The sequence below is a fragment of the Patella vulgata genome, chromosome 5 (genome assembly GCF_932274485.2).
Source record: "Patella vulgata chromosome 5, xgPatVulg1.2, whole genome shotgun sequence".
NCBI classification, from domain to species: domain Eukaryota; kingdom Metazoa; phylum Mollusca; class Gastropoda; family Patellidae; genus Patella; species Patella vulgata.
In genome coordinates, this window is record NC_065883.2 from 54780413 (window position 1) to 54794778 (window position 14366).

Sequence of the window (14366 nt, forward strand, 5' to 3'; positions counted from 1 at the left end):
CCTAGGGTCTGTGCCGGAATATATCCCGTTTTACCGTTTCACTGTTGATGATGCAAGGGCCCCCATGGAATTTTTAGCCGGGGAGGGGGGGGGGCCCAATGCAAGCTTAAGCATGGACCTTATAATATTATAAGGTCCATGGCTTAAGAGATCAATTACAAGTAAACACAAAATTATAAAACGAAAATATCAACTGAATTCAACACATTTTATTACCATAATTATTATTATTTTTTTGGGGGACTAAGGTACATTTTCTCTATTTATTTGCGTTTGTATACATGTACATGTATATCAACGAATAAATGGATATTATCCCTTTTCTTTAAAAGGAGCAAACTGGAAAACAAATATATAAATTTGTCATTCTTCAACACTGTCTCAGTTCTTACTTAACTTATATGAAATATTATTGACCCACTGGTCAATGCAACTTCCGCATAAATTAACAGTGGATACATAGAATTCCAAAAACCCAACCACTGTCAAAGAATGGCTACTTTTTTTCTTCGGGTGTGATATACTCAGGGCTCAAATATTTGCATCCATTTCTTCGTTGAACCATTGATTGAATGGACTAATTAGTTTACAAACTAAACAAAATCTCTTTAATTATTGATCAATGGAATAGTTAAACTTTTCTCCATCTTAATCCATTAGCAACATAGACTTAAATATTGTTTTACATTACAAATATATGTACAAGTAAGCTTATGTTTTAAAGGAACAAAAATTTAAGCACGATTCCTACTGGTATCAATCGTATCAAATTAATTTTCAATCGAAAGAACTTTCAATCAACATTTTCAGTGTTCCCATATAAATCATTCAGTTGAATTAACAATTGCAATCAAGAATGAGCATTCAAATATGACGAAACAAGCAGAAATGCTATAGTTTGAGGGATCTAACAGGCGTCACCTAATGTTGTGATATTCCTTTCAATTAATGCCAGTTGGAATCGGTCTTTACAATATTATAATACAATAAATAGAAGACACACAAACATTTATATCACAGTCAAGTTATTATAGTGAATATTAACATTCAAATACAATGTTCAAGGACAAGAATAATTGGAAATCAGCTTCTTATAAATCTAACAATTTGGCACATTTTAAAATTAAGCCAAACCAAACCAATATTTCAAAAATATTTGCAATTACATTGTACTTTAATGACAATATTCAGTATATTATTTCAGATCATTAAATGGAATCCTCCATTCGATTATTAAATTCAAACAAACAGTTTATAATGAAGTGCACAATAGAACATATCAAATGAATAATCTTCTTGAAGGTATGTCTACATTACAGACTAACTACTGAATGCCCTTATCTTTAATTGACCTCAAAATTTAAAAAGCACAATTTGAAAGAAGGCTGTTTGTCCTATGCAGATACATGCACAATATAATGTACAATTTTTATTGAAACATGTTGAACCTAAATCCAGTCATCCTAATCAAATTATATGTTATATGCATAATATAAAACTTTGTTGATTTGTAGTTCAACATGAATTCTTTTACAGTAGTAATTACACAAAAAAACTTCTGAATACTTCTAGAGAATAACTGAAGAGATCTTTTCCAAAATGCGAATTGAGGCTTTTCCAGTCTAAAATTGTCTTATCCAGCTAGAAATTACTTATTAAAATAAACTACCTAATTTTATTGGAAATCTAACATGTAGCCTATGCATTTTATAAAAAGGCTGTTCAATTGAATAAATAATGCTTGTTCAGAATTATGCACGATCATAAAATTACTAATACAACCTCACAGCTTTCATTTCATAAATAAACCATTTCTATTCTCTAACTGTAGATAATATATTGTATTTTATCTGACAGCATTAATTAAAGTACACAATATGTACAATTTATAAGTATTCAATCAATAACTATTTAATTAATCTATGGTCTTAATAGAAATGTATACAATCAATTTACAAACATGCAGACAAATGACATAATAATCAATTTATTACTGGATTTAACATCACAAAAATTTATGCATACAGTAATTTTTCAGTCTATTTTTAGTACGTGAAATACCAAATTTTAAATAAAATCACCTATTTACCAATAGCAAATAAAGAAGTGTTAAGACATTCATATTCACTTCAAAACTTCTGTGTAATATAACAATATAAATATACAGTTCACACTTAAATAAATACAAAATAAGTACACAGGCTGAAACTTTCTGATGGATGACAAAAAAAAATGTAACAAAGCACTTTCATTTAAATAATATGAGATGTGATGATATGATGTATGTGATCATTGTTCATTGTTGACTTCTATATGTTACATAGAAGGTGTTGTTGATGCTCAAGTTTAAAGGAGAAATCCCAGATATATAAATGAAACTGGCGAATTATGTGTGAAATGTTCTTAAAAACCCAGTCCTAAGCTATAACCTCAAGTTTTATGATAAGTTTTTAAATAAACACAAACTTCCTGTTGTTACAAACTTTTTAAATTTTAAAGTTATTATTGTGTCTTAAATACCCCTTGGCAAAGAGAGAGAGAGAGAAATGGGGTTTAACGTCCACTCGACACAAACTAGGTCATTTTGGGACTAACATGGTTTTTCATTTTTATTTCAATAATTCGCTTGCGCATAGGGGTCTTTAGCAGTGGGAGGAAACCGGAGGACCCGGAGAAAACCCACGAGGTTGGACAGGCAACCCTACTCCTTGTCACATACAACCGGGGATTCGAAACGCCAGTCGACTCAATGATAGACTTTATGATACAGCGCGCACGCTAACCATTCACCCTTGGCAAAGCCTACTAATAGTATCAAAATAAAAATTGGAAGATAGTGCTCTAAAAAGGGTTACATAATTCCTATAAACTGTTTTGGAGATCATTTCCAACCATATTTTAAGATCAAACTCTAAGAAAAGGTAAAAAGGCTATTTCTTTACCTTTTGGCCTTTGATTTGCATACTTCCTCTTCCCCCTAACCCTTTTCATCCCAGAGGACCCTGTGAAATGTGGGACTTCTCCTTTAACATTTTCTAGCTTATAAATATTTGTTCTTTGATTGTTTTCAGGTGGGAATAAATAGCAGCAGTTGTTGTCATACAATTGACATGGACGGTAAAAAATAAATTGAGCATAAATAAATAAATAGAAAAGTGAAATAATTTGCGGATGAATAGCAATTTCATAACTATACTGTAAACTAAGGCAATTACATAAATTGATTTTACAGTAAGACATCTTTGCATTGTTAATGAAGAGAAAATTCAAACAGGGAATTCAAATACAGTTATTTAAAGAATAAATAATCCTACATTGTCATTTTAAATTTTTAAAATAATTTTTGTGATAGTGGCAATACAATCGGGAATAATGCGCTCAATAATATCCACATGCACCGCTTCAATATCATCTTGAGTCAGTAATAATTCTATTATTATCTGTTTTGTTTGTTCAATAAAAAATTAAAAGCTTTAATGTCGGTGCTGAATACAGACCATACACAAAGCCTAAACTGTTTATCGTCTTTCTAAAAAGTACGACATTGATAACTTTACCCCTCATCCACTGACACATCCAGGGTATTGCAAGAATGTTCTGAGTGTTCATTGCTATGTATTGAATTAAATAGTGATTACTATTGCTAATAATGGCTTATAGATTGCATATTTTCATATGTATAGCATATGTTTAATATATTGAATGACAGAGGTCACCAACGTGATTTAGGGGGAAAACTATTCATCTATTTACTAGATATATGAATAATCAACAAGTTTGTATATTTACGAGATTATCATGGTTAAAGGCATAAATGCAAAACTAGATGGATTAATGATACAACAGAGGCTGATTCATTGTATTTTCAATTGTTTTTTGCCAGAATTTTTGTTTTCTTGCTCTTTTTCTATGATAAATTTAATGAATATTTAAATCGGTTGTTCAGTAAAAATCTTTTTTTACCACTGTACCAATTCTGAGCATATATATGTAATTTAGATACAATATTAGTGGAATTCAGTATGGTATACTACTAATTTTTTCTTAAACTGGCCAATATATTGTTGTTTTCACCTTTAATATGGTTACAATGTTGGAACTGAGATTGGGCGTGAAGAGAATATCGGATAACCTAATGGTGGATCAGCCGCTTGAACTGTCAGATTTCTTAATATGGTTGGATGAGCTTGAATACTGTAACGTTCTTCATCATCATTGGTAAGATATAATAGTTCCATACTGAGATTAGCCCACTGTCCTTTTACTACTTCTTCATTTAAACGACCAATGTGAACCATTACTTCTTGAAGTGACAGCACTCTACTGTTGTATGTTCCCTACAAAAATAGATGTTATCATTAAATAGTTAAACATACATTATGCAAGAGCTAAATCTGCCAATTGCAGGTCTTTCTTTACGCCTGAAATGTTATCTAAATTATTAATTAGACATTAATTAACTTATCTAGACCATAATCATCTCTCGATGCCATCGCTAGCCTCCGATATTTACTGGATTAGAACCCAGTCTGCCGCTTCTGATTAAATAAAAAACTGGATAATCAAGACTATGTTTTTTTATCGTACCGACTTTAGTACTGATGATCGAAGCTAGGCCCAAAATTCAACCGCTCAATACTCAGTTCAGGGACAATTTGATTGAAATTTTCAGCAAATTCCCTTTACATTATCCAGTTTTTAACTATTATAGTGAGAACTACCAGCTCTTTATCTAATCTCCCATAATAACTGGAAAATGTACAGCAATCTTAAAGATGCCTAAAAAACATTGCTTGGATTTGTCAACTGTCAATTTGTTGTTCCGTCAATATGCAGTATGTTTTATTTTAGTTTAGAATACCAATGTATTGTCTTTCAAATTCAATAATGTCTGAGATCCCCTTGTCTAATTTCAGACTACATGCCTGATTCTCGTTACGTAAGCTGTAGATCATCAAGTCAAAATTCTTTATATAATGACCTGTACATACATGTAGTTAGTCACTAAGCTCAACTTTGTAACATGTGTTAGCCACTACATCATATGTATAATACTGTTTTAAATATCAGACAGGGGGAACTTGACTGTGAGTCAGGGACATTTTGCACTGACAGAATGGCATTCGATCAATTGACATGTTATTCATTTCTGTTAGTTCCAAGACCTGGTTTGAATAGAATTGTGATGTAATCAAACACGGCGACAATGTTTTAGCTGTTGTGGGTGATTGACATTATTTTATTCAGTCAGAACAGGCTTGATAGCCCAATATCACATTTTTAAAGCAATTGTCTCAATTTGCAGGATTGAGAAACTCAATTATGGAACATAAAGTTGAGTATCACCCATACATGTAAGTAAAACAGAGCAAATGATTAATGGTTCCTCATAGATGTTCGGCATACCATCAGAATATATATAACAAAATATTGAGAATGTAAATAAGTTCTAACCTGGATGGAGTTATGTCCAAGTGAGAATAAATTATGTTTGTTATCAACAATGCCATTTCTCCAATCATCTTCTGTCTCTAAACCAATGTACCAATTATCATCATAATCTTGTAAATATTCAGTTAATTCCTCATGACTACTAATGTCGCCCATTATCATATGATCAATCATCAACTTAAACCCATATCTTAAAATACAATTACAACATGTAATAAATGTATCAAATCAAGGTATTTCTAATACTAGTGGTACATGTATTAATAAATTTTACCAGAAAAATCGAATTGCAACTCACTTGTGTGACTGGGTTTGACTTTTTTTGTTAATCTAAAATCCTTGATTTGGTGATGTATTTCTCTTTCATTTATTGTTACATTATAATTATTACTATTAGTTCTTCTGAGGTGTTTATGTTTTCGCTGCGACAAGTCGCAAAAATTTGACAGACTTCATATTTCATTCCATGCGAAACATCACATTTATACGACTTTATACTATCAACGAAAGCTGGCTGACTGAGTTAAGTATATTCCCTCCTATGTACAATTGTGTGGAAAGAACTTTGGAGTATGTTCTGCAAGACATATTTGCTGACAATGATTCTGAAGCGGAGTTTATCAACTTTTCCTATTACATAAAAGGTCTAAAACCATTTCTTTTTGGGTTTTTTTTTTTGCCCTGAACATATTAATGCATTTCTAATTAAAACAGCCATTTTGCACTGTTCAATAATTAACCCATTTTGATTGCCGCAGCGAAAGGTTTAAGACTAAAGGTGCTTTTTCAGTAAATTCTCTGTGAACAGTTCGTTTACATTTTACATCATTGCATTTTTACCGGGAATTTAAATATACAAAATTAGTACCTAAATGCCTTGATAACTAAGCCATAAAGTTCCTTTTCCTCGGCTAGCCAATCTACCATAGCATTCCACGGCACATCACCAATATATGTTTTATACAGACTATTAGCTCCTCCATATTTACCTGATAGTAAACAAGACATTTATGATATTAGTTGGATGATTAATAGAGATTTTCATTCTGGACAAAAATTATAACTATAATATTAGTCTTATTCGTGTAGTTCTGCCTCAGTAAATAGCTAATTGTTTGGGTGTTTTCAAGAACAACATTAGTCATTGATACAGTGAGTTTAATTAACCACAAACAGTATGCCAACATAACCAATAATTATGTCTTCTGCAGACACTAATAAAATAAACAAAATACATGTAAAGTACATGTAAAGTCAGTATCGCTGACTATTTATTACAAATATCGAAGAGTAATTAAATTCTCGGATTATCCAATGCCTGCATTTTTTTTCTGTGATTTTTATCTCAGAAAGTGTTGTACGTCTAACTCTTCATAAAGTTTATCAACATGTACATCACGCGCTCAATCTCCGCGTGCAACCTTTGACGTCACGCATGCAGACACTCCTAATCGTCGGGCTGTCGATTAGGGAAACCCGTACATTTTTGTCCTGTATGCGCTCCATGAGTGTTTTTTAGGGAATCCAGTATTTTTCTAGTAAGATTGGATATTTCTACTTTCCATATATACCAAAATTGCTATACTTTTATTGGAAATAACCACACGATAAATAATTTTCTGGGAACATAGCTTTAAGCTATACTGAAAGCAATTGTAGTATTGGTGACAGCACTAAAGAATTCTTTAATCAAGGGTAGCACTTGGAACGGCAGCTCATAGAATTTTTAGAATATAGAAACTGAAGGACCCCCTCCTTTAACACAATCTAATAATCTTGGTGAATGGGTATTTTAACAAACAGACAAGAACACAATCCATTACTTACTTTGAAAATCAAATCCAGAAAAACATGCCATAATTAACTGAGAATAACAATTAGTTAAAGCATCATCGGCAGCCACCTCTAGTGCTACTTTTTCTGCTGGACAACTTATAACAGACCAATCAAGTTGTGATAGAACATGTTTATACCAATCTGTAGGAAATTGACTGATATGACGAGATAACTGTGAGTATTCTATAGGTAATTCCCTCCATTTAATAGGTAAACTGATATGAGCAGAATACTGACATTTAAAATCAGGTGATCCAGCTAAGTTTGTAACTGGCTTATAGATATGGTTGTTAGATTGAGTTCTCTTATTTGAGACAGGCTTAGAAAACAAGGGTTCAGCCATTTTGCTTGATCTGTGTGCATCCACGACAGGCATTCCAAAAGTCCTATCGTCTAACAAATCATCAATTTCATCATCAAAAACTGTCTTAGATTTTTGACGGGGTGTTTCTGTTACAGAAGTAGCAGACATCTTGCTCCTTGTGTTTGGGGTGTTCAGATTTCTGGACGAATTGATAACATTTATTTTCTTTTTTTCTATTTTCTCTACCTCAAAATCATCTGACCAAATACTGTCTGTAAAGCTGTGAATAGAGGAGGTTTGAGATGGTTTACGCTTCTTTTTAGCAGAAACTGCAGAGACGGGTCTAGAATCTGTGTCAACCATTGTCAAATCATTTTTAATAGTGGATTTTACTTCTTGCATCTGAGTGATAGAAGTATGTCGACTCTTGTGGTTGTTTAAATCAGATTTTTGATTATTATGATTTATTTCTCCCTTTGATTTCCTGGCAGAACTTCTTTTTTCAATACCTAAATATTCTTTCTCTTTCCTGGCCACCGCCTTTTCCTTTTGTCTTTCAGTTTCTTTGTTCTCTTTAATCTTTTGCTTATTAACATGATGGAGTATTATCCAAGTTAAACTTTTAACAAAATACGACATTGTTATTGCGAGACTGTCAGGGGAGTCTATGATTCCTGTAAGTACATTCCTGGCATCAGAATATGTCTGTACACCTATAGCATCAACAGGTGTCAAAGAATGCAATGGATATGCATTAAGACCACATGATCCTATGTTATCTCTCTCGAAGGCCAGTTCAAAGATATCGTCCATTCGCGCTGCCTCTGCTGTATGACATGACGTCTCTTGAAGTTCTAGACCTTTCACGTTTACAGTACAATACGTGGCACCTCTTTCTAATACTGTAAACCATGCCAGGCGATCTTGAAATCGTACCATATAATGATTCCCAGGTTTAGCCTCTCCTGAAAGTATCAAATTATACATTATTAAATTAATTTGGTCATTATTACCCTATATTAAACTCATAATTTTTCTCATCTCTGCAATTTTTTAGGAATGAAATGTCTCATTAACACAATACTTTATTCTGCTTATGGTAATGGTGACATGGTGAATCAAGCTCAAAATTTTAAAATAACCAGACAAGCTTTTAAAAACCTTAAAGACCCTTGGATAAGTGACAGTACATGTAGATGTAACTCTACAAAAATATGATGTGAAACACTGAATAATGATGGGAAACAAAAATCTGAAAACCCCCAACCAGTAGAACATTTATATGCACAATGTTTTGGTAAGGCAATAACTAGGGTTGGGCAATAATCCCCAAAAATATCGTGATAATAATTTATCAAATATCACAATAAATTATATTACCGTGATAATTTATATGTGTGTCTAAATCGTCGCTTCATGTTAATTTATTGTTGCTAACGTTGGTAGATGCCATGCATGATGGAGATTTACCCTAGACCTGCTGGTACTTAATAATGCTATTATTACTGATTAATTTAATTCTATCAATAGAATGTCATACAAGTTAGTTGAAGTAAAATATTAAGTTTTAATATAACGATAATACATGTATGTAACCAGAACTGGTAGGGTTCTAAAATCTACTTTTTGATATTTACAAGACAGTGACAATTGCGACTGGGGTAAATACTGTCCAACCTTGACCTTACCAAACAAATGTTCCTCGATTACGAGTCCTTGCATCAATCGTGATCTCTCGCATTGCCATTTCAACTTCGTACATCACTTGTCGCGATAAGATGGTGATATAGCATATATATTAACATCAATATTGGGACGCGATAATTTTGGTTATCACGATATACTGATTTTTCAATATTTTGAAATAAGTCTGATATGATAAAATCGCTGATGATTTTATCACCATATACCAAAAAAAACCGGTATATCGCCAAACCCTACTCTTAACATTGCATAATTCAGAAGAGGGTTTCTCCTTAGCCAAAAAATCCTAGTAAGTTTGAAAAACAAATCTCAATTACTCTAACTTGTAGAGTATTTACAAGTGTTCAGAGATAGCAGTACATGTAACACCTATGGAGCACTCAATTCTTCCTGCTTAGTGCAAGCTGAGAAATGTGGGGGTATAAAAATTAATTTATTTCTCACCTAGACTACCATCTGCAAACATTTTCCTTAGAGCTTTGGCGAAGACAGGAGCAAACTGTTTATAATAGACAGAATCAGAGCAGGCATTAGCTGAGGCACCAACTGACTCAGGCCAAAATCTGGATGGCCGAGGAAAAGCAATGAAAAACAGAGGCAAAGTAAATAAAGGCAGTAGAGGAGAAGACAATATGGCTGCTGCAGATAGGATCACCATGACAACGGGAAAGAAAAGAAAAGAGAGAAAAATAACAACAGCAGTTGATTTACGGCGTTGCTTTTTATCAAGCCAAGAGGAAAGCAGGAGTGTGAAAAAGAAATAAAGTTTATTGAGAAGTTGAAAACAGCGATCTCTGCTCATGCCTATTATTAGTAACAGTATTGGTGGGTGAAGTGACATAATAGTACTGTCATTTGGCAACATTATCACAATAAGATGAACTGCAGACATCTCTAATAAAGCATTAACTGTACTCTGCCATACCTGAAAAATAAACCCAATACAGACACTCAATGTAATGCTTTTTAGGGCATGTGGATTCCACAATAAGAAACCTGCCTTATAGTCAACTGCATCTTATACACAACCTGTTTTACAGCAAACAGAGCCATAGTGAAGTTTTAGTGTATTATTAATTGATTCTACGGATACAGATAATTTCATTAATAAATCTCACTCATAAATGTTAAATTTCTTACACACATTTTATAATAACAATTTTATTATTTCAATATTATAGTAAGCATATAGTATTCTCAAATTAGAAAACTTACCGCTCTAAATGCTCGAACTACTCCAAATATATACCATATTGAAGTAGAAAGCTGTAACCCTTTTACATCAGTTTGTATTACTGTCAATGACAAATAAGCCACCATCACAAATGGACCAACTTGAAAAATAAACATATTTAAAGTTTTATTTATTTCAACAGAGCAAATATTCAGTAATCTTTTTCGAAGACGTAAATCAATTTGGTTTCAAGTAAAACAAGCCAACAGTGAGGCTGATTTCCCCCGCCGAAATCCCAAAATAAATAGATAACACATATTAATTAATCGCAAATAAATAGATAACACATATTAATTAATCGCACATTTATCTTTTTCAAAAGTATCAAGTAATCAAACTATACACCAAGTTTCATCACTCTCTATCAGATAGAATCAAAGTCTCCGCTGACCAATCAAATTGGTTATCGCTCCTTAGCCTAAGCAGAAAATTCGCACCATGTAACTTAGTCAAAGTAATGATATAATGAATCTATATTCAGAGTTTCATCGCTGTCACTTCATTATAACCAAAGTTATCGTTCCCCAAAGCATCAACCAATCAGATTGCTTATCTCTGCTTACCGTAAGCAGACAATGTTCATCATCAAACTCCATCAAGGCATTCACCTAATGAACACCTACACCAAGTTTGAACATTCTACCTCAACTAGAAGGAGAGTTATTGTGTTCCAAAGTCTCGACCAATCAAATAAGTTATCATGTCCCAAAGCATCAACCAATCAAATTGCTTATCTCTGCTTACCCTAAGCAGAAAATGTTCATCTTCGAACTCCATCAAGGTATTGACCTAATAAACTTCTACACCAAGTTTGAACATTCTAGCTCAATTAGAAGGAGAGTTATTGTGTCCCAAAAAGTGTGACGGACGGCAGACAGACAAACCCATTTTAATAGTCCACTGCTTTCTTGGAAAGGCGTTTGATAATTAAACTGAAAAAAAAACCCACAATAAAAGGGATGTTTTTTGTCAATTGTCTAAGCAAGGTTTTGTGCAGTCAGTAATTTAGTTTCAAAAGCAAAATTAAGCGATCTACATGTACTTACCCCAATTCACAACAAGCCGTCTTATCAAACCAAGGGGAATTAACTGTTTCTTTCTATAAGCAAAAATTCTACCTCTTTGAACTGTTGGTGGAAATATAAAATTACGAACTAAACCAAAAAATATATAGACTGATTGAGATTCACGAAATATCTTCTCTACTATACAAAGTCCTACGATAATATAACCCAGAACACCTTTTAAATCACTGTTTAAAATAGTAGTATCATAGGTTAAAAGACCAGCTTCCACACCTACGATTACTATCATGATAAAGTGATAGAACACTGTAGATAAATTCCATGACCATAAGAAACCCTTAATACTTGGAGTAGAATTAATGGCTTTATTCTGTGAGCTGATAGAAACTTTGTTCTTGGTATGAGTTTGATAGAATATCCACAGCTGACTACCAAGTCCACCTAGATCAGTACTTAAAATGTATCCCATGCTTGCACACACAACTACGTTTCCTACAGTGACAGGAATAAAATAGGCTGCCAAATACACACCAGTAGATAATACCAGCATACATAGTAGTCTGTAATAAATAAATAGTAAAATATATTATCATTATTGTTTAGATATACAATTTTATAGGACCAGTATTGCTTTCAAATTTTTTTAAAAATAAAAAAGTCAATGGCCTCAACATATTTTGTGCATTTGGTCAGAAATAAAACTGCCTACTTCATAATTGTGATTGCGTGTACATGTAGTCCTACCTTGCATCTGAAGCCATGGGAGATCCTCCTAATAGAAATATATGAACTTGTTCTAATAACCATAGAAATAAACAGTCTACTGGTGGTAAAACTCCACATATCCACAATACTGGTAAACACACAAACACAACATGTAATATCTGATTAGTCAGCAAAAACTCAGAGTAATTCCTGAAATAAAAATTATCAATTTAAACATACTTGAATATGTCTTGAAATAACACTTGAAAATGTCTTGAAATAACAGTAAGTCACAATCGTTAATATGAATAAATAATATACAGTTTGTAGTTTAAAATACTAGACCTATTTGGTATAAGCATAAAACCAAACCATAATGTATAAGCTTAAAGCTTTTACTTCTAAAGTACTGGTACAGTACCTTATCTTATAAGTCTGTAATGTTTTTTTCATAGTAGTATGATTCTGCATTAGATTTTAATTAGATTGTTGTATTCCAGTATATATACATACCCATATAGATGTACAATATGAAATGCAATACATAGAAGTGCATAAAAGGGTCTTGTTATTGGAGATAACTCCCATACATCCATAGTTCTATACATAGCTGGTTCTGGTGGTGAACCAGTTGTCAATGGGTACTGAGCTACACAAACAGTTAACCAACCCAACATGTGTAAAACAGCAGTCGCGCCATAGTTATAAAAGAAGAGTATGTTTAAACTCCATGGCAGCAAATACCACAATGATAGTCCACATAATGTCCCTGATATCAGAGCATGTACCAAAATATTTATCTTAAAACTTTTGGGTGGAATTACAAAATGAACTGTTTCTGAACCACAGCATGAATCAAATTCTACTTCATCTTCTTCTGATAATAGATTATGTTTCTTCATAAATTTGACATCAGTTTTCTGTTTTGCATGCTGAATTGAGCTGAAGATCTGTATCAAAAGAACAAATATTGACATGCAAGCTCCATAAACACTACAGAACAAGACAAGATTATTCTTCACCATGTCATCACTATAGGATAGTTCTATTGTTAATGTAAAAATACCACCTATCAGCCATGGCATAATCCATAAGAAAATTTGATTCAAGTACACATAGGCAGGAGCATCATAGCCTAAACGCAGCTTGGGACCTCCCAACACCGTTTGGGGAAATCTTTTCCATAAAAATTCCTGCTTGTATTCATTTAGGAGTGGCACTCCACTCCCCATATTTTGATTCTATTGTTGTAAATCTCAAATCCAGAAAAAACAGAAGTTAATCATAAGTCTTAACTAGTGGATTTACTCCATAGATGGTACTGATATCTGAAAAGGAATAGATGTCAGTTAAATAGATGTCAGATGTAGTACTAGTACTGCATGTAGTTAGTGTTGTTGTGTAGATTTACATTAGAGAGTAATGGCCGTACACTTAAGATGTGACATTTACATGTAATTGTAAGGCTTAAGGTTATAAAATTCCATCATGTACATATTGATAGGCCAGTACTATTTTCAGCATAACTTCCAACAGCAATTATTGTCATAAAAATGTGGGATTTTTCTCTAAAAAAGGCAAATGATGAATTTTTGACAGTCAAAAATGTAGGGTATAATTAAGGAGTAAGCTAAAGCCAAAGGTTAAAAGAAAAATGTAACTTTATCATCATTCTGACAGTCCACTGAGTGGTAGCTAGTGGGTATAATAACTAAGGACTATGCATGATGAACCATTCCAATTTTCATCTTCACAACAATATAATCCAAATTGTCGCATATGTTTACTTCGTATTTTAACATATTGATCGGTCTTTAACACGTTGTAGATTATGAAATCATACCTAGCAAATAATAATTCAATCTAGAAACATAATTACACCGATAAAATCATACCCAATAAAAAAATATTTTGGTTTTCATTGTTTGTGTCTAAACAATGATTACAATTTTGGTACCATTAATGGCATTTTCAGAGCTAGTGGTTTTGGTTTCGAATTATTTTTCGTAGCTTTCCGCTATGGAATTCTATAGTGATACGGAAGTGTATTATTAACTGAAACATAATGTATAAATCTGGAATAATTTCGAACAGTAGATCAAAACGT

The 14366-nt window shown here is 32.7% G+C and overlaps 1 protein-coding gene across 1 annotated transcript; it reads right to left on the bottom strand.

Annotated features, from left to right (window-relative positions):
- Positions 1-194: 194 nt before the first annotated feature.
- Positions 195-14223, bottom strand: LOC126821110 (pecanex-like protein 4). The gene is made up of 10 exons (XM_050549435.2): positions 14155-14223; positions 12773-13587; positions 12299-12469; positions 11576-12114; positions 10511-10629; positions 9740-10220; positions 7279-8556; positions 6320-6440; positions 5455-5641; positions 195-4337 (listed from the first exon to the last, which is right to left on the bottom strand). The coding sequence occupies exons 2-10, from the start codon at positions 13489-13491 to the stop codon at positions 4086-4088; spliced, it is 3867 nt and encodes a 1288-aa protein (XP_050405392.1). The 5' UTR covers positions 13492-13587; positions 14155-14223; the 3' UTR covers positions 195-4085.
- Between the last annotated feature and the right edge of the window lie 143 nt (positions 14224-14366).